The sequence below is a fragment of the Lycorma delicatula genome, chromosome 7 (genome assembly GCF_047948215.1).
Source record: "Lycorma delicatula isolate Av1 chromosome 7, ASM4794821v1, whole genome shotgun sequence".
Classification (NCBI taxonomy): domain Eukaryota; kingdom Metazoa; phylum Arthropoda; class Insecta; order Hemiptera; family Fulgoridae; genus Lycorma; species Lycorma delicatula.
In genome coordinates, this window is record NC_134461.1 from 86,260,845 (window position 1) to 86,276,117 (window position 15,273).

General features: G+C 29.9%; 1 protein-coding gene across 1 annotated transcript in view; it reads left to right on the forward strand.

Annotated features, from left to right (window-relative positions):
* The first annotated feature begins 244 nt into the window (after positions 1-244).
* Positions 245-15,273, forward strand: part of LOC142328325 (lipase member H-A-like) — a 30,608-nt gene continuing 15,579 nt past the window's right edge. Inside the window, exons 1-3 of the mRNA XM_075372032.1 lie at positions 245-324; positions 8,439-8,578; positions 14,739-14,981. Of these exons, the coding sequence (XP_075228147.1) occupies positions 245-324; positions 8,439-8,578; positions 14,739-14,981 (463 nt within the window). The remainder of the gene's footprint in view (positions 325-8,438; positions 8,579-14,738; positions 14,982-15,273) is intronic.

The following is a 15,273-nucleotide window of genomic DNA, read 5'->3' on the forward strand; positions in this document are numbered from 1 at the left end:
CTGGTAATTACCTTTCCGATAATACTTCAGAGGATAATATATAAGAGTGTAAATAAATATTTTTATTTATAATCAGTCCCAATTAACGATAACCGTAAGTAAATTTTATTATAATAAACAAATGGCACGCAAAGGAGAGGTCTCTATTGAAACCTCCCAAGAATTATAAATGCAAACAAATGTACGCATATATCTTACACAGTACACTAAAGTATATAATAAATATACACAATTAAATACAATGATGAGTTCAAAGAACATTGATCAAGTCCATAACATAAAAAGAGAACAAAGAAAACACAAACAAGTACATCTTACTCACAGGTACACAAGGAATTACAAGAAACGAAGAGATATCAGAAACAATAAAAACAAATAGTTAAAATGGAAAAAAATTAGTAAAAAAATGATGTAAACAAAACTAAACGTCGAAAGAAAATGTGATATTTTGACGAATCAAAATGCCGCAGTGTAGTGGATTCACCCAAGTCTCAAAGAACCATACAAATCCAATAATAACACCAGCCGTTTTAGGCGCCGAACATTCTAACTATTATCCAAGAGGTTAACTCCAAGCCCGCTCACATGATTGTTCAGTTTCATTTTGTATTTGGTAGTGAATCGTATCTCCTCTCCAACAATTGGCACTCCCAAATATGTCTCAGCGTTTCTTGTAAACCACGGCGCCTCTGTTATAGTTCTCAGTTACTTATTCTGAACTCGCTGAAAAATGTCAATGTTACTCTGGCTTGTAGAACCCCACAGCTGGATCTCGTTGGTCCAAATCGGTTTCAGGATTGTTGTATACAACTGTTTTTTTTCGATTCGATCTCCGCCTAACAACCAGTACATCATTTTGAACTTAATGTTAAGCTGTTTCCATTTCTCTTTGACGTGAGTCTTATACATCATACAGCGATCCAGGTACAAATCCAAGTATCGCATGCTGGTAGAATGCGGGATGAAAACGCCATTCAGTTAAACTCGAGGGCAGTCACCCTTCCTCAATGCAAAAGTAATGTGTGTAAACTTTGCCGGATTTACCTTCATCTTCCATTTAGCAGATCCATCCAATACAGTCTGCAACTTGAAGCTGCGATAGAGTCAGCATTCACGGCCAGGAGTACCATGTAGTCGACAAACGATACAACCGTGATGTCCTCAGTTGTCGAAAGGTCCACCGTGAAGATCGAAAATAAAACAGGCTTAGAATCGACCCTTGAAGAACACCCGATACGGTTATCAAATACTGAAAGGCTCTGATTGTTCCTCACTTAAGAGAAACGTCCGTTCGGTTTGCTTTGCATGATCAAATAATACGCTGAGGAAGGTTCCTTTTCAACTTATACAGGAAGCCAGACCTTATCAAAGGCCTGCGCAGACGTCTATAAAAACAGTCGATCAATACATTTTCTCTTCTAGGTACTTGCTTATAACGTTACAATCCGGTATCTTTGTTCGATCGCCGAGTGACCACCTCTGAAGCCAAACTGGTGGTCAGGAATAACACCTCTTTCCTCCAGAATCTGCTATAGTCTCCGAAGAAGTAGTGTTTCATATAATTTCTATAAAATTGGCAACAGGTTTATCGGCCTGTACGAGGATGCATAGTGCTCCGGTTTCCGGACCATTATCATTTGTGACGCCTTCCATTCCGTCGGAAAATATGTAATCCGAAGAATGGCATTAGAGATGTGTTATACATGGAATGTCCTTGAACAACATTTTTCGGATAGCCTGAAGCATGACCAGTAGTTTATTAATTATCAGGTCATAGCCAGAAGCTTTCTTTGAATTCCGTTCTCTCCTGATGACTTATAGAACCTCTGCCGATGAAAATAGGTTTACTCGCCCAAATCACTTTGAAAAACAGACTGAAAGAAAGTTCTAATAACCATTTAAAAATAATTCTACAATACAATATCAGCTGAGTTTTGAATACATCAATCTATGTAAACGATACACCTTTTATCCTCACAATTTCACAAAAACACAAAAAATATGGAACACTACATAAAAACAACCTCTTCCTATAATCAGCTGTTATATATTTTGATAATTTTTTGTTTCCAATTTCCCATGATTTGAAAAATCAAAATTTAAAGAAGAATAATCATTATTTTTCACTTTTTAGTGTGTTTTTTAAGTTAGTTTTATAACAATTTTTTAAGTTGATTTTAAATTTATTTTTAAAGAAAACTATTCTGTTTATTTGAACATTAATGAAGCTGCTTTTTAAAAATTATTTTTCTTATACTAAAATCTATTATGTTCATCTAGGTGGTCATTCTTTATATGACAGATACTTGTTTTTAATACATTTAAAAATAATGTTTCTTTTTATTTAAAATTTTGTTAAATGGATTATTTATAAAATAAAAGATAATTACAAATAAAGAAAAAGAACCCATTAATTTATTGGGTTATTATTATTAATACTATATTTCATTCTGTACTTATTGACAAAAATAATAATGTAATGAGCATAAGATAATGGAATCATGTAACAACAATCAGTAATAAGCAATTAATTAACAAAATTTAAAGGCATTAATAACAAACTTCACTTTTTATACAAGTAATTAAAAACATACCTAGTTATGTATGTTATTATTGTTATTACTGATTTATTATTGTTTTTCATTACATGTAAGTATTGTTATTTACAATACATTATTTTAATAAATTCAGTTGCAGTACTTAAGGTTACAATTTTTAAGGTTATTTTTAATAATATTTTTCTAATACATTATCAGTCAGCTGATTTCATTAATTCTATTTTGTGTACATGCATTTTTTATCAGTTTTTCTAACCTTGAAGATACATATAAGGATTTAAAAATGAAAATTTTAATGAACATGTAAATATTCAGTATATTATTTTATCATTTTACATTTATTTATTCATATTGCCAAAGCACAATTAATTTTTTTAAAGAAAGTATAGAGTATGTAATGGTTAAATTAATAATATTTCAACATTTTTAATTTATTTTCATTGCTAAAGTCAATTAAGCATGTTGTTGTTTAATTTACAAACAAAAATAATAAATTATTATTATTATGTAATAGCTAAAATTAAACAATGTGTAATTTGTTGATACATAAGTAAAAACTGTCTATGATTTGATGCACTTTTTCATTTCTTTCTGATCTGCGATCATTAATTTCAATCGGTTTTCTACATACTACAACTTTATTATTTCTTTGTTTTTCCAGCAATAAAGTTTTGGATGACCTGCACTTGAGTAATTTCCTATGAAGATTCAGCTGGAAGATTGTCTACCTCCAGAATATTTTACCCATGAGATTGTCATTAATTGTACAAAAATGAAAGAGTCACAGAGGAAATATTTCCTTGGAAATTTTAGCTATAGTTTTCCATTGCATTTCAATAACACAATTCTCAAAACTAATATATAAAGTTAGGTCCCTATTCTTAAGATCACATCACCCACTACTAATTATTTGGGATCCTTAAAAATTGTAATGGTTGCTGCCTTTTCAGGAGCCAATCCTCCATCTGGGCTCTCTATAGGAATAAGCATCCCTACTGCATCCGTACTGCATTATGCAGTACCTAAAATTCAGCCGTCTACTTTTTGGAAACTTGCAATCTTCTTCACCAAAAAGGTCTTAACAGTTTCTCAATCTTAAAATAAATTACACCCCCTTCAATTTCATCCCAAGGTACAATTAAATATTATCTATGAAAAATACTTTTCAATATTTACTTGGATTTGTTAACTAATTATTCACCTTTCACAATAAAAACTGATAGCTAAACAAATGGTAGGTTTTAAGTGTTACACCCCAGAAAGTAATAAAAGTACTATATTTTCAAATTAAGTATTAATTATATTTTTCCCTTACATAATATTACTATTATCTTTTGTTCATTCCAAACATCCTCAGTGCTTGTTCCATTTCCTGAATGAAATTTCCAATAAAATTATTACAAATTATAAATATTTAATTAATATTAGTTATTAATATTAAATTAATTTATAATTAATTTAATATTTAATTTTTTTAATATTTAATTAATTTTTAATATTAATTGAATTAATTTATAATTAATTTAATATTTAATTTTTTTAATATTTAATTAATTTTTAATATTAATTTAATTAATTTATAATATTTAATTATTTAATAAAAATAGTTATTGTAGTGTGACGAAGTCCACCGCAATCTTAATATTTCAGATCATATTTTGGAATAATAACTGGAAAAAACCTTGTTTTCTTAATAAAACTTTAATAGAAAAATTCTCATTTATTATTTTATTAAATCCATAAACAATGTTAATAAGAAAGGAAGGTTTTTCTCATTTATTTAATTTTTTTAATTAATTTCCTGTTATTAATCTTCAATTAATAATTATTTTATTTGTCATTTCTGCATACTTTTCATTCTTCTCTGGCTGTTGAAGTATCCCCTTACATTTTAACCCGTTAATTTTTTAACAGCCTTTCGACTAATATCATCTTTAATGTGAGAAGTCAAAAATAGCGTAAATGTATTGCCTCTTCAGTTAATTTTCCCCCGCCAGGTTAATCCTACCAGATCAGCCGATCTGATGTCGACTGTTTCGGCCAGTTAGAAATAAGAATGGGTTACCACCATTCACCAGATAAGCTGGTGGTACCATTTTTGTGAAATTTCTATTTAACATTTTGTAGCATACCCTCGTAAAGAATGTTTTATTTATATTTGTTCCGAATCTTACAAAAATCATACCTAGAGTTTGTTTTGAAGTGTTTGGAATAAGTTGCTGCTCCATTTAATAATTTGATTCAGATCAATTGAAATGTAATTGTATTTTGACAAAGTTTAAAAAAAAGTGAAATTATTCACGGTATAGCTAAAAGTTTTTTTTTTTAGTTTTTTATTTTTCACTTTTGTGCAATTTGAGTTTAGAATAATAAATTATAAAAAAAGAGAGTTAAATTCTATTTTATGTTTTTTTTTCTGTTCATTCAATGTTATACGAGAGTTTAGTCGAGTGTAATTCGTTATTAATCATAAGAAATAGTTGAAGTTTGAGACTAATGAAATTACAAATAAAAAAGAAAAAAATAACAACAAAGTTAGGATGTTATAATCATGTTTTAATTTGCAGGAATTACCACGTTTAATTAAAGAAAAATGTTTCAATGATCTTAACCTAATTTTTTTGTTATTTGTCTGGGAAATTTTATTTTTAATTGTTATTTTAGAATATAAGTTTGTCAAATGGTAACTGTCATTATTATTGTAATCAGAGTTGTTTTCATTTAAATCATCCTGTTAATGTTTACTAAATGATTATTTAATATTATAGGAATGATTTGTATTTTTTTTCACTTACAGGTACTTACTCCATAAGGATTAATTAGCGATGTTATAGTTATTTAAGATAGATATCCAAATTTTATTGCGCAGGAGAATAGGGAATGTCTTTCTTTCATATAAATAATTCGCAGTTTCTTTAATTTTCACACTCACGGCACTTTTCCAATATTTCTGGTAAATTAATCAAGCCAATTTCAGTAACCCGAATGTATAGAGAAGTTCGAACCATTTCATTATTATACAACTGAATTAGGCCGCATTAATCTTTATTAAAAGTTATTTGTTACGATAGTATTTTTAAATAAGATTTCAGTTACACCCGAGGATAGATGTTAGACTAAGAGAAAAGGTTTTTTCTATATTACATATTTCATTATGTTGTGTAGTTATAGATAGATTCATCACCCTTAGTAAAATTTTCTCTCATGTGAATACGAACCGTCCGTTCTTAATTCGTAGTTATAAAAAGTATACGATCTTGCATTGCATTATGTCCTTGAATCGACTGCAACACACATACAGTTTTTCTATATAATTCAACTTCTGTATTTAATAATCCATTTATTTCCTGACCCCGAGGAATAAAAATGTTCTCGATTTAGTTTACTTTAGAAAACCGTTTAACCTCATCGTCAATTTCAGACAGCCCGATTTGAGTATGGTTTATAAACCCCTTATACGCCCTAAACCGTACAGGAATAAAACCCCTTAAAAATTGACCCCCAAAATATTTACATTCCCATTTTCAGGTATCCTGAGTATTAGAAAGCAATAATAGGAGGAAAGGACCCGATTCCAGGAGAATGCACAGTCTGTGAACGAACGTTTGCGAAGAGTGAACATTTCCGCCGTCCCCAGGCATTACCAGAGAAAGAAGTCGAATTTTTGTATGTTGTCCCAGGAGTAGATTTAATTTCCACATGCACAGCAGAAACTCGACGGATACTTCGCGACAGTTTTTTGTGGAGAGCAAAGTTTTTTTTTGTGAAAGACCTTGGTGGAGGCGATTTTCGTGACAGAATTTGGTGTCAGACGCCGATATGCACTTACCTTCGGTATTTTGGAGTTATGGTCCAGTATTTTTGTGCATTTAATTTCACTCACGTCATGTTTTTTGGAGTATTCGTGATATTATTTAATTATAATTATTTAATTAAAATTAATTTAATTATTAAAATTGTAAATGTTTGCAATCAAAATATTTTTCTATGTGCATTTCCTTTGGCCTCCTTGGTGGAGTGGTAGTGTTTCAACCTTTTATTTCATAATTAAGCTTATTTATTTCGATTAGTTTTTTAGTTGTAGGATAATCAGTTTTAATCCGGATTTTAAATCTCATGCAGACTTTATATTTAATATAAAATTAACTAATATTTTTTTCATTGGCTACTTTCAAAATTATAATTTCTCATAGAGTTAAATATTTTAAACAAACTAAACATTTGATATTATAAATAGTTTTCAAGATTCTTTTCCAGTTGATTTCATTTATAATTTACCCTGTTGAACCTCCACAAAAACATTTGGTTGGCTATCCATTCAGGTTACAGAGGAGTGGGAACTTAAGTTTCTGTGTTCTATTTCTGGCTCACTGGATTACCATATTTATCACGTATATATTTACCATATTTACACGAGTGAATGAATGGTGCTTACATATAATATTACATATTCAGTCTATTCACTTACAGTATTGTTTAACCTATTTACTATTCATCTGATAATTTTGAACATAATATAATTTTAAATCACTTTTGTAGAAGCTTTCACTTTGCCCCAATTGTCACTGATCATTTTATCATTTCTGATATGTGCTTCGTGAAATGTTATTTGATAGCATTGCGATAGATTGAGTAGTTGAATTATATCAATAATATACTGCAACATATTTTAAAATTACCATCCCCGAATGGTTTTTCTTTAATATGATAATTTTCTTTCATTGTGAAACTGAGTTCATTTATTTATGTACTATTTCCATGTTGATACTAATCGTAATACCAATACAGACCCTGATTGAAAAAAAGATATTATTTTTTATAATTAAAATTGTACCACTTACTGTTAATAAATTAATGGTAAATGGCCATTATTTAAAAAAATAGATTACTAATCTTTAAAATAATTTTTGTATAATTCATGTTTCAGGCATTTATTCAGTTGGATTCCCATTAACATCTTCTATCGGAATAGATAACAAATTTACCATTGTGCCGCAACAAACTAATAACACACATTTTACCAAACAAGTTGATATGACACCAACCTTTAAGTATATACTATATTCTGGGTATGAAATTATCAATTTTTTATTGAAATAAATTATTATTTCTTTGGAGAAGAATCTATTTGTGAAAATAAACTGTAGTCACAATAATAATAATCTTAGTGCCACAGTTAAAAAAGCGAATAGACCTGAAACCTGTCTTGAAGGAACAAAAGTATGCTTCGCGTACTTAAACAAAACTGTAAAATAAATATCACACACTAATATTTTGTTTTGAGGCAATAAATTTAGATGAGTAAAGATTTATTAATCCAGGACACAGTAGCGGTGATCTGGCCACTGAAGAAAATATTTTGCTTTATTTTGAGGAGGAGAAAAGGTTTATTATGTTTCTACAGAATTAACGCCTAACTTCTAAAACAGTTATAGAATTATTATTCATAAATATAACATAACTGAACGCACTGTAGCAGATCTATAATGGCAAGGGAAAAAATTAAAATCTCATTTGTATTCATTTTGTATATATTTAACACTAATATTGAATGGAATCATTTTTTAAAAACCAGTTGTTAAAAATTTAAATGTAAGAAAACAAAATTTCATAAAAATTTTTACTATGTGCTATTAACTGATAGCACTTAAAGATACATATTTCATATTTAGTTAAAAATAAAAAAGGATAGTGATTAACTAAATAATCAAATAATTTCAATTTTTGCCAAATCAATTCTTAATGTTTAATTAGATATTTAATACTGTGCGATTCATTTAGTATCTAAAAAAAATTTACTTAAAAAAAGCTTTTTTTAAAAAATATATAAATTGGCAGTTTAATTACAATAATTTTTTTCCTATTTTGTTTAATATTTAGGAAACATGTAGAAGGTATTGAAGTAAATCTAAATGATAAATCATATTTATTAAAGGTTAATTTTGAAGAATCTTTTGAAACTGTAATATTAATTCAAGGGTATAAACATGCAGATGATATTTTCATACCATTGAAAGATGGTAAGTATATATTATTTATTCTACTAATGAAAATAATATTTTTTTAGTATTAATGGTTGTTATTATTGTTGAATACTTTCTTCTTTTTTTTGTTATTTAATTTTTGGTGATGAAGATCTATGCTTTATCTTTATTACTATCTCATTCCTTATAAGAGATTTGCTAATATCTAAAACAGACATAAGAATTTGTTATTAAATATATTTGTGTGCAATGTAGAACTTAGTAGTAAAATACCAGTAGTAGGAAAAGCAGAAAGGAAAAGAATAGAGGCCTTTGAAATTTAGAGTTACTGGAGGACATTGAAAATTAAGTTTGTTGGTAAAATATAAAATAAAAATGTTTTAAGGAAGAAGAAGACATAAGTTTCAGGCAGGATATTGTAAAGAGGAAAACTGGTTTGATTTGATTTGATAAATTGAGGTAGAAGGTAAAAACTGAACATGAAGACAAAGATTGGAATTTATGAAATAGGTTCAACGTCTGGCTCCCACTTACTGCTTCAGAAGATGAAATGAATGATTTTTAGTGTGTGTGAAAATGCCATGCTTGACTGGGATTCAAACCTGGGACTTCCGGATGAAAGGCTGAGGTGCTACCACTCACACCATGGAAGCCAACAAAATTACGTAATGAAACTCCTACATTTTTTTTAACCTCCAGGACCACCGTTAGGTATTTCTTCAGAGGATGAGAATGAATGTCAATTTTTTTAGCGTGTGAAAATGCCATGCCTGACCGGGATTCAAACCCGGGACCTACGAATGAAAGGCAGAGATGCTACCACTACGCCACTGAGGCCGGCCAACTAAAGACTTTGGCTACAGTAATTATATTGAAGTTGTAAGAAGTAGAATAGCATCAAATAGTTAAATGACTAGACTAAATACATAGTGATTCAAAGAAACGGGAAATTTTGAAAGTTGTGTTGGTAGCCGTGGGTGATTGGTACCATTTGATAAGTGGCTCCAGCCTCTCTAACCTAACCTGCCATTTAGTTGTCATGGATCCTTGGAGTGGTGCGCAATGTGCATTTGCTATCAAAGTATTTTACAAAAACAATGACAGTGTGGAGGGAGCGCATAGAGAATTTCGCCGTCATTTTAATCTGGGACGGCACAACCGTGTTCCATCATCACATGCAATTAAAACATGGATATCTAATTTTGAGGAAACTGGTTCGGCAATGAAAAAGAAACCTCCAGGCTGTGAGCGAACCGTCAGTACACCACAGTATGTTCAAGCTTTACAAGATGCCACACGAAGTCCACATCGGTCAATCCGTCGTCTCTCAGTATCTTTACAATTGCATAGTTCAAGTGTTCGAAGAATGTTAGTGAAGGACTTGCAATTCCATCCATACAAGTTGTAGATCGTCCAGGAACTGAAACCAAAAGATGCAGTTGTGCGAGCACAATTCTGTAATGTAATGATTCAGAAGATAAATGATAACGAAGAGTTTGTTCACGAACTGTGGATGTCAGACGAAGCGCATTTCCACCTCAGTGGATTTGTTAACAAGCAAAATTTCAGATACTGGGCACAAGAAAATCCTACGCAGCTACACCAGCGTCCGTTGCACAGCCAGAAAGTGACCGTGTGGTCTGCTATGTCATCTTACGGTGTTATAGGCCCTTATTTTTTTGAGGATGACAACGGTCTTGCGATTACAGTGACGTCGGCTCGTTACGTAGCCATGCTTGAAACCTTTGTTGTGGAACAACAAAAGAGATTTCCACAGATTCTTAACATAGCCTGGTTTCAAAAAACTGAGCAACGTCACATACTGCACGAATATTGATGGCAGCTGTACGCCGATTGTTTGGACAACGTGTCATTTCACGAAATGGTGACATTAGATGGCCTCCCAGATCGCCTGATCTCTCAGCTTGCGATTACTTTTTGTGGGGTCACCTTAAAAGCAAAGTGTTCCACAGTAGACCTGCTACAACGGAAGAACTGAAGGCAAAGATCCGAGAAGCAATTGCAGAAATTCCAGTTGAGATGTAACGTCAAACCATGAACAATTTAACGAAGAGACAGTGAGTGTTTACGTAGAAGAGGAGGTCACCTGCAAGATGTCATCTTTAAAAAATAAACTAAAATGTATGTATCCTAAAATTTGTACAATTACATAAAATAAAATTCATTTTCTAAAAAAAATATTTCATTAACGTTATTTAATTTTTAAATTTCCCGTTTCTTTGAATCACTCTGTACAATAACATTGTTTCCTAAAATCTCATAAAGTCAGATGTTTCTATTTTATTTTATTTATTAATTTTGAGTAAGTAAAGGTAAAGGTATCACACTAGCCATATGAAAGCAATTCTGATCAATAGCACTTCTAATAAGTCAGTAGGTGTAATAACGGATATTTTTACTGAAATTTATATATATATAAATTTTGGTTTCCCAGTTGCAGTAATCTGTTGAAATAATTGCCATTTAATATATTTATGTGGCTGAATTTTGAATAATGGCATTAAGTACACAAAACAATAACAAGTTTCTATCCTTCAGTATTCTTAGAAAAATAATAAGAGTACTGCTGCCACCCATAAAGAATTTCACACAGTTCTAAATCTCTATTATTATTATTATGTGATTATTATGTGATTATTAAATCACACAGTTATTAATCTCTATTATAGAGTTGTTAAAATTTGTGCAAGTTAAAAATGAAATACTAAAATACTTGATGTAAATAGATGCTTCATGATTCATAGACTCTTATTATGCAAACAACCAAAAGTCTTCCAATACATTGTAAGAATCCATAACAGAATGAGAACTGAAATTTAAGTGTTACCACCCAAGGTTATTGTGAAGGTTAGGATTTTGTGAGAAATTACTGTTTACTGTGAAGTAATTCTCATTTTAAACAAGCTTCATCAGATTATTTCATTGAGTTAAATTGAATATGCTAGTAACACTCATAATTTTGTTTATTGGTCTAATGGAACTGTTCATGTAATTAGGGAGAAGGAATTTAATGTGGATCACAAAAACAAGCATGTTGGAAACTTATTTCTTTGATCAAAGTGTAATAGGCAATTTATAATTAGTGATTTATTTACAACCTATTAAACAACTCTGTATGTAATATTGGTTGTCCTTATGCTTAGGAGTAAGATGTCACACCTCTTCATTATGTTTTTAAAGTTAGAGATTACTTCAATCAAATTTTTCCTGAATGGAGAGGATGAACAATTAAATGATCAGCACATTAATATTATGCTGACACCTTGCAACATTTTGTTGTAGAAATTGTAAAAGGCATGGTATTTTCTTCAAATCCAAATGATCTGACCCACTTCAAGGTGTCAATTGATACCAATAACTGAATAGTTATCAATTCAGTGGTTACAAGTACAGAAGGATAACACTTTTAATACTAATGATGTTTATTGAAATTCCATAATTAAGAAAATAATTCTAAAAAAAAAATTAAAAGTAAAAATAACAAAGGAAATAATAAAAAGAGAGAAATTAAATAGATGCAGAATTTATGAATATATAACATAGGGCATCAAAAATCTACATCTAATTTCTAAATTAAATATTAATTCTTTTTCACAAAATGAAATAAAATTTATTTCACGTTATAGGTGATTCTGTAGCCACTAATTGTAAATATGGGTATAATTTCAAGTTTAACATTATTAACTAGTTTCATGGACTGGTGACAACTGTTTCTTTGTTCATGAATTTAGAAAATTCAAAATTTCTTTTAAATTTTCTTACTATTTGTAAACATATTATAATTGTCAACATTGTGCAAATTTTATAGCACTTTTATCCAGTTTTATAGTTTGTTTTATAAAAACATTGTAATTTTTTTCATAATCTAAGGTTATTTGTTTGTATGTATGAATTAATGCTCCGATTTACTCTGGAGATAGTATAATATTGTTCTGTTATACCATAAGGAAACTGCTGAGGCCTTTTATTAATTTCTTCCAATTAAACATGGCATTATAATAACAGGAAGATGCCAGCTTTTTCATTTTTTTATATTCCCTAAAGTTTTTAAGTTAATTTTTAGTAAATATTTTTTTAATTTATAATAGATTTATTGTTAATTGACTACACAATTTGTTTTATAAAACATTAACATAAAAGAAAGCTGACAACAAAGTTGAAATACTTTCTTGGCATTGGTTATTTATTCTTATATAATGGAAAAATATAAATATTAAACCAGAAAAAAGTTAAAATATCAAAAAAATTAATATTTTTAAAATTTGATCAGCTCTTCTATCCCAATATTAGGGGGTCGCTGAAACTACTATTATATCTAGGAAGAAAAAATTAAAAATTTGATAAAAAAAGATGCAATAAATAAAAAGATTCTGGGAAGATACGCATGCATGTACTGAGTAATGTAAAGTGGGGTTATGTTTGCAAAATTTTGAGAAAATTAACCCAAAAAAACTATTTGCCCCAACCCCTGGAAATATCGACCACAAAAATTGTGCCAACAAATTGCCTCATATTCATGTCTATAAAACATTTCATTGTACTCAGTTCATCCAGTGAAAAGTTATTCAGCTTCAAAGACACAAACACACATACATAATGTACTACATAAAAACATTTACCCCTTACTTTTTTTTGTTTTTTGGGATCCTTAGGTCATGAAATGTCATCACACCCCATGTCTTTGAATGTTCATCATACTCTACTTCTTGCAGCATAGCTCTAGAGCTATGATGATGCCAGGAAAGTAATAATATTGTGAAAATGCTTTAATAGTACTGGAATAATAATAATAATATTCAAAATTGCTCATTTTGTTTTTGTCAGTTGAGGTCCTTCATTTATGTAAATAGGCTTTGGCTGCTTTCTAGAAACTACACTATTAGTGATTTTATTAGAATTCTACGTACATTCTGAACTGTCAGTATTTTACTAGACCACTACATGTAAAATTTTCTAACATTAAAGATTTATCAAACAAGTTTCCTGTCAAGTATAGTGGGCAATTAATTTCAAAAAGGTTTACAAATCTCATTTCCTGTGATGGTAGTGCACCAACCAAGTTACATATGAGTGATAATTTTATTTTATTTTAATCTATCATAATAAAATCCAGGCTATTTAATAAAAAAAATTTCATATGTGCAAAACCGATGATTTGACATCTTTGGATCACAAATATGCTACAGCCAACACATGAGTTATGAAAAATTTGTAACAATTAGTAACTGTTATAATTGTAATTTTTTTCCAGTGGACAATTAGCTTTGATGTGAGTCTTTCTTTTTCAATATTTCTTTCATATAAATAAAAACACTTTTTCTTCCAGATTAACTTTTGCTTTTTTTCTACATACATAGGTATACATGAAAAAGACAATCAGAAAGTTTCTGAGCATTTCTTTTTATTATTATTTAGAGGCTTGGTTTATCTGATGAACTATTAAGCTATTAAGTTGCTTATTCCACACCAGACAGGAACAGAGTCCCCAGATCAGTCAACCAGCAGCAGATTTCCTTCTGTTAAATCAACCAATGATTACCATTTATGCAGGTTTTGACACAGAATGAACCAAGTTGGGTCCAATCTACCCACAAGAATATAAAATGAAAAAGAAGGGGCTCAAGGATAAAGAAATGAGGTGGATGATGAAAATTATGTACCAATGGAAGAACTTGCAATATGTGACATTACCCACAGGATAACCTGTTCTTAAATAGCTCCTTAATTTCTGGTAGAAGATTAGTTTTTTATTGCATGCATTTAAGTTGGTCAATACAGGATCATTTATTGTGATGAGCTCTTCTCTTATAAGTAAAAACTCTTGATCTCTTGAGGATGTGGGCAAGATAGATTCCTACTTCCTGAAGAGAGTCTTATACATGGGAACACCCACACATGGTTTTATCATACTTTTTTACCATCAATCTCTTTTCCTCACTTTCAGTTCTTTTGGTGTACATTAGACCTTACCAAATCCTTATATCTCATTCATACTGATCTACACAAACCTGTTCAATAGCTGCAAAGTAATTTTAAGTACCATTAGATATAAAGGTAGGAGGTGTCCTGATGTCCTCTAAAATTCAAATACAATATATAATTATTAAAATATCTATTAATTTGGCTTAATATAAATGCAATTATTAAATTAAAACTTTGAAATAAACTGTTTCAGCATACATGAAGTCATCAGGAATGTTAATAAATGTTATTATAGTACAATGGAAAATACTTGAATCTCCACAACCTGTGACAACATTAACCATCAGAAACATTGATTCCATTTATATTGCTATTGATATAATAGGAAAATTTATAGCTGAATTCATAAACAAGTTTATTGATACATTCAAAGCTGTAGTTTCAGATATTCACCTGATTGGAATCGGTTTGGGCTGTCATGTAGCAGGATATGCCGGTAGGCATTTAAACAGCATGGGCCAAAAGACTTATTGGATAACAGGTCAAATACTGTACATATATACATCACGCCACCTAGCAAATAATAATATTAATTGTTATTAGAGGCATTCATATGTAAAACATGATTGAAAATGTTTAATACTGATGAAAATTTGCCTGTATGTAATGGTGAACTATTTCAAACTTAAGTTTTATCACTCATGTTAAAAAGTTATAAAACAAAATTTGTTGAGTGATAACTATGGTTTGGTTTATCTCAAAATTTGTTTTTAACAAAGACATTTTTC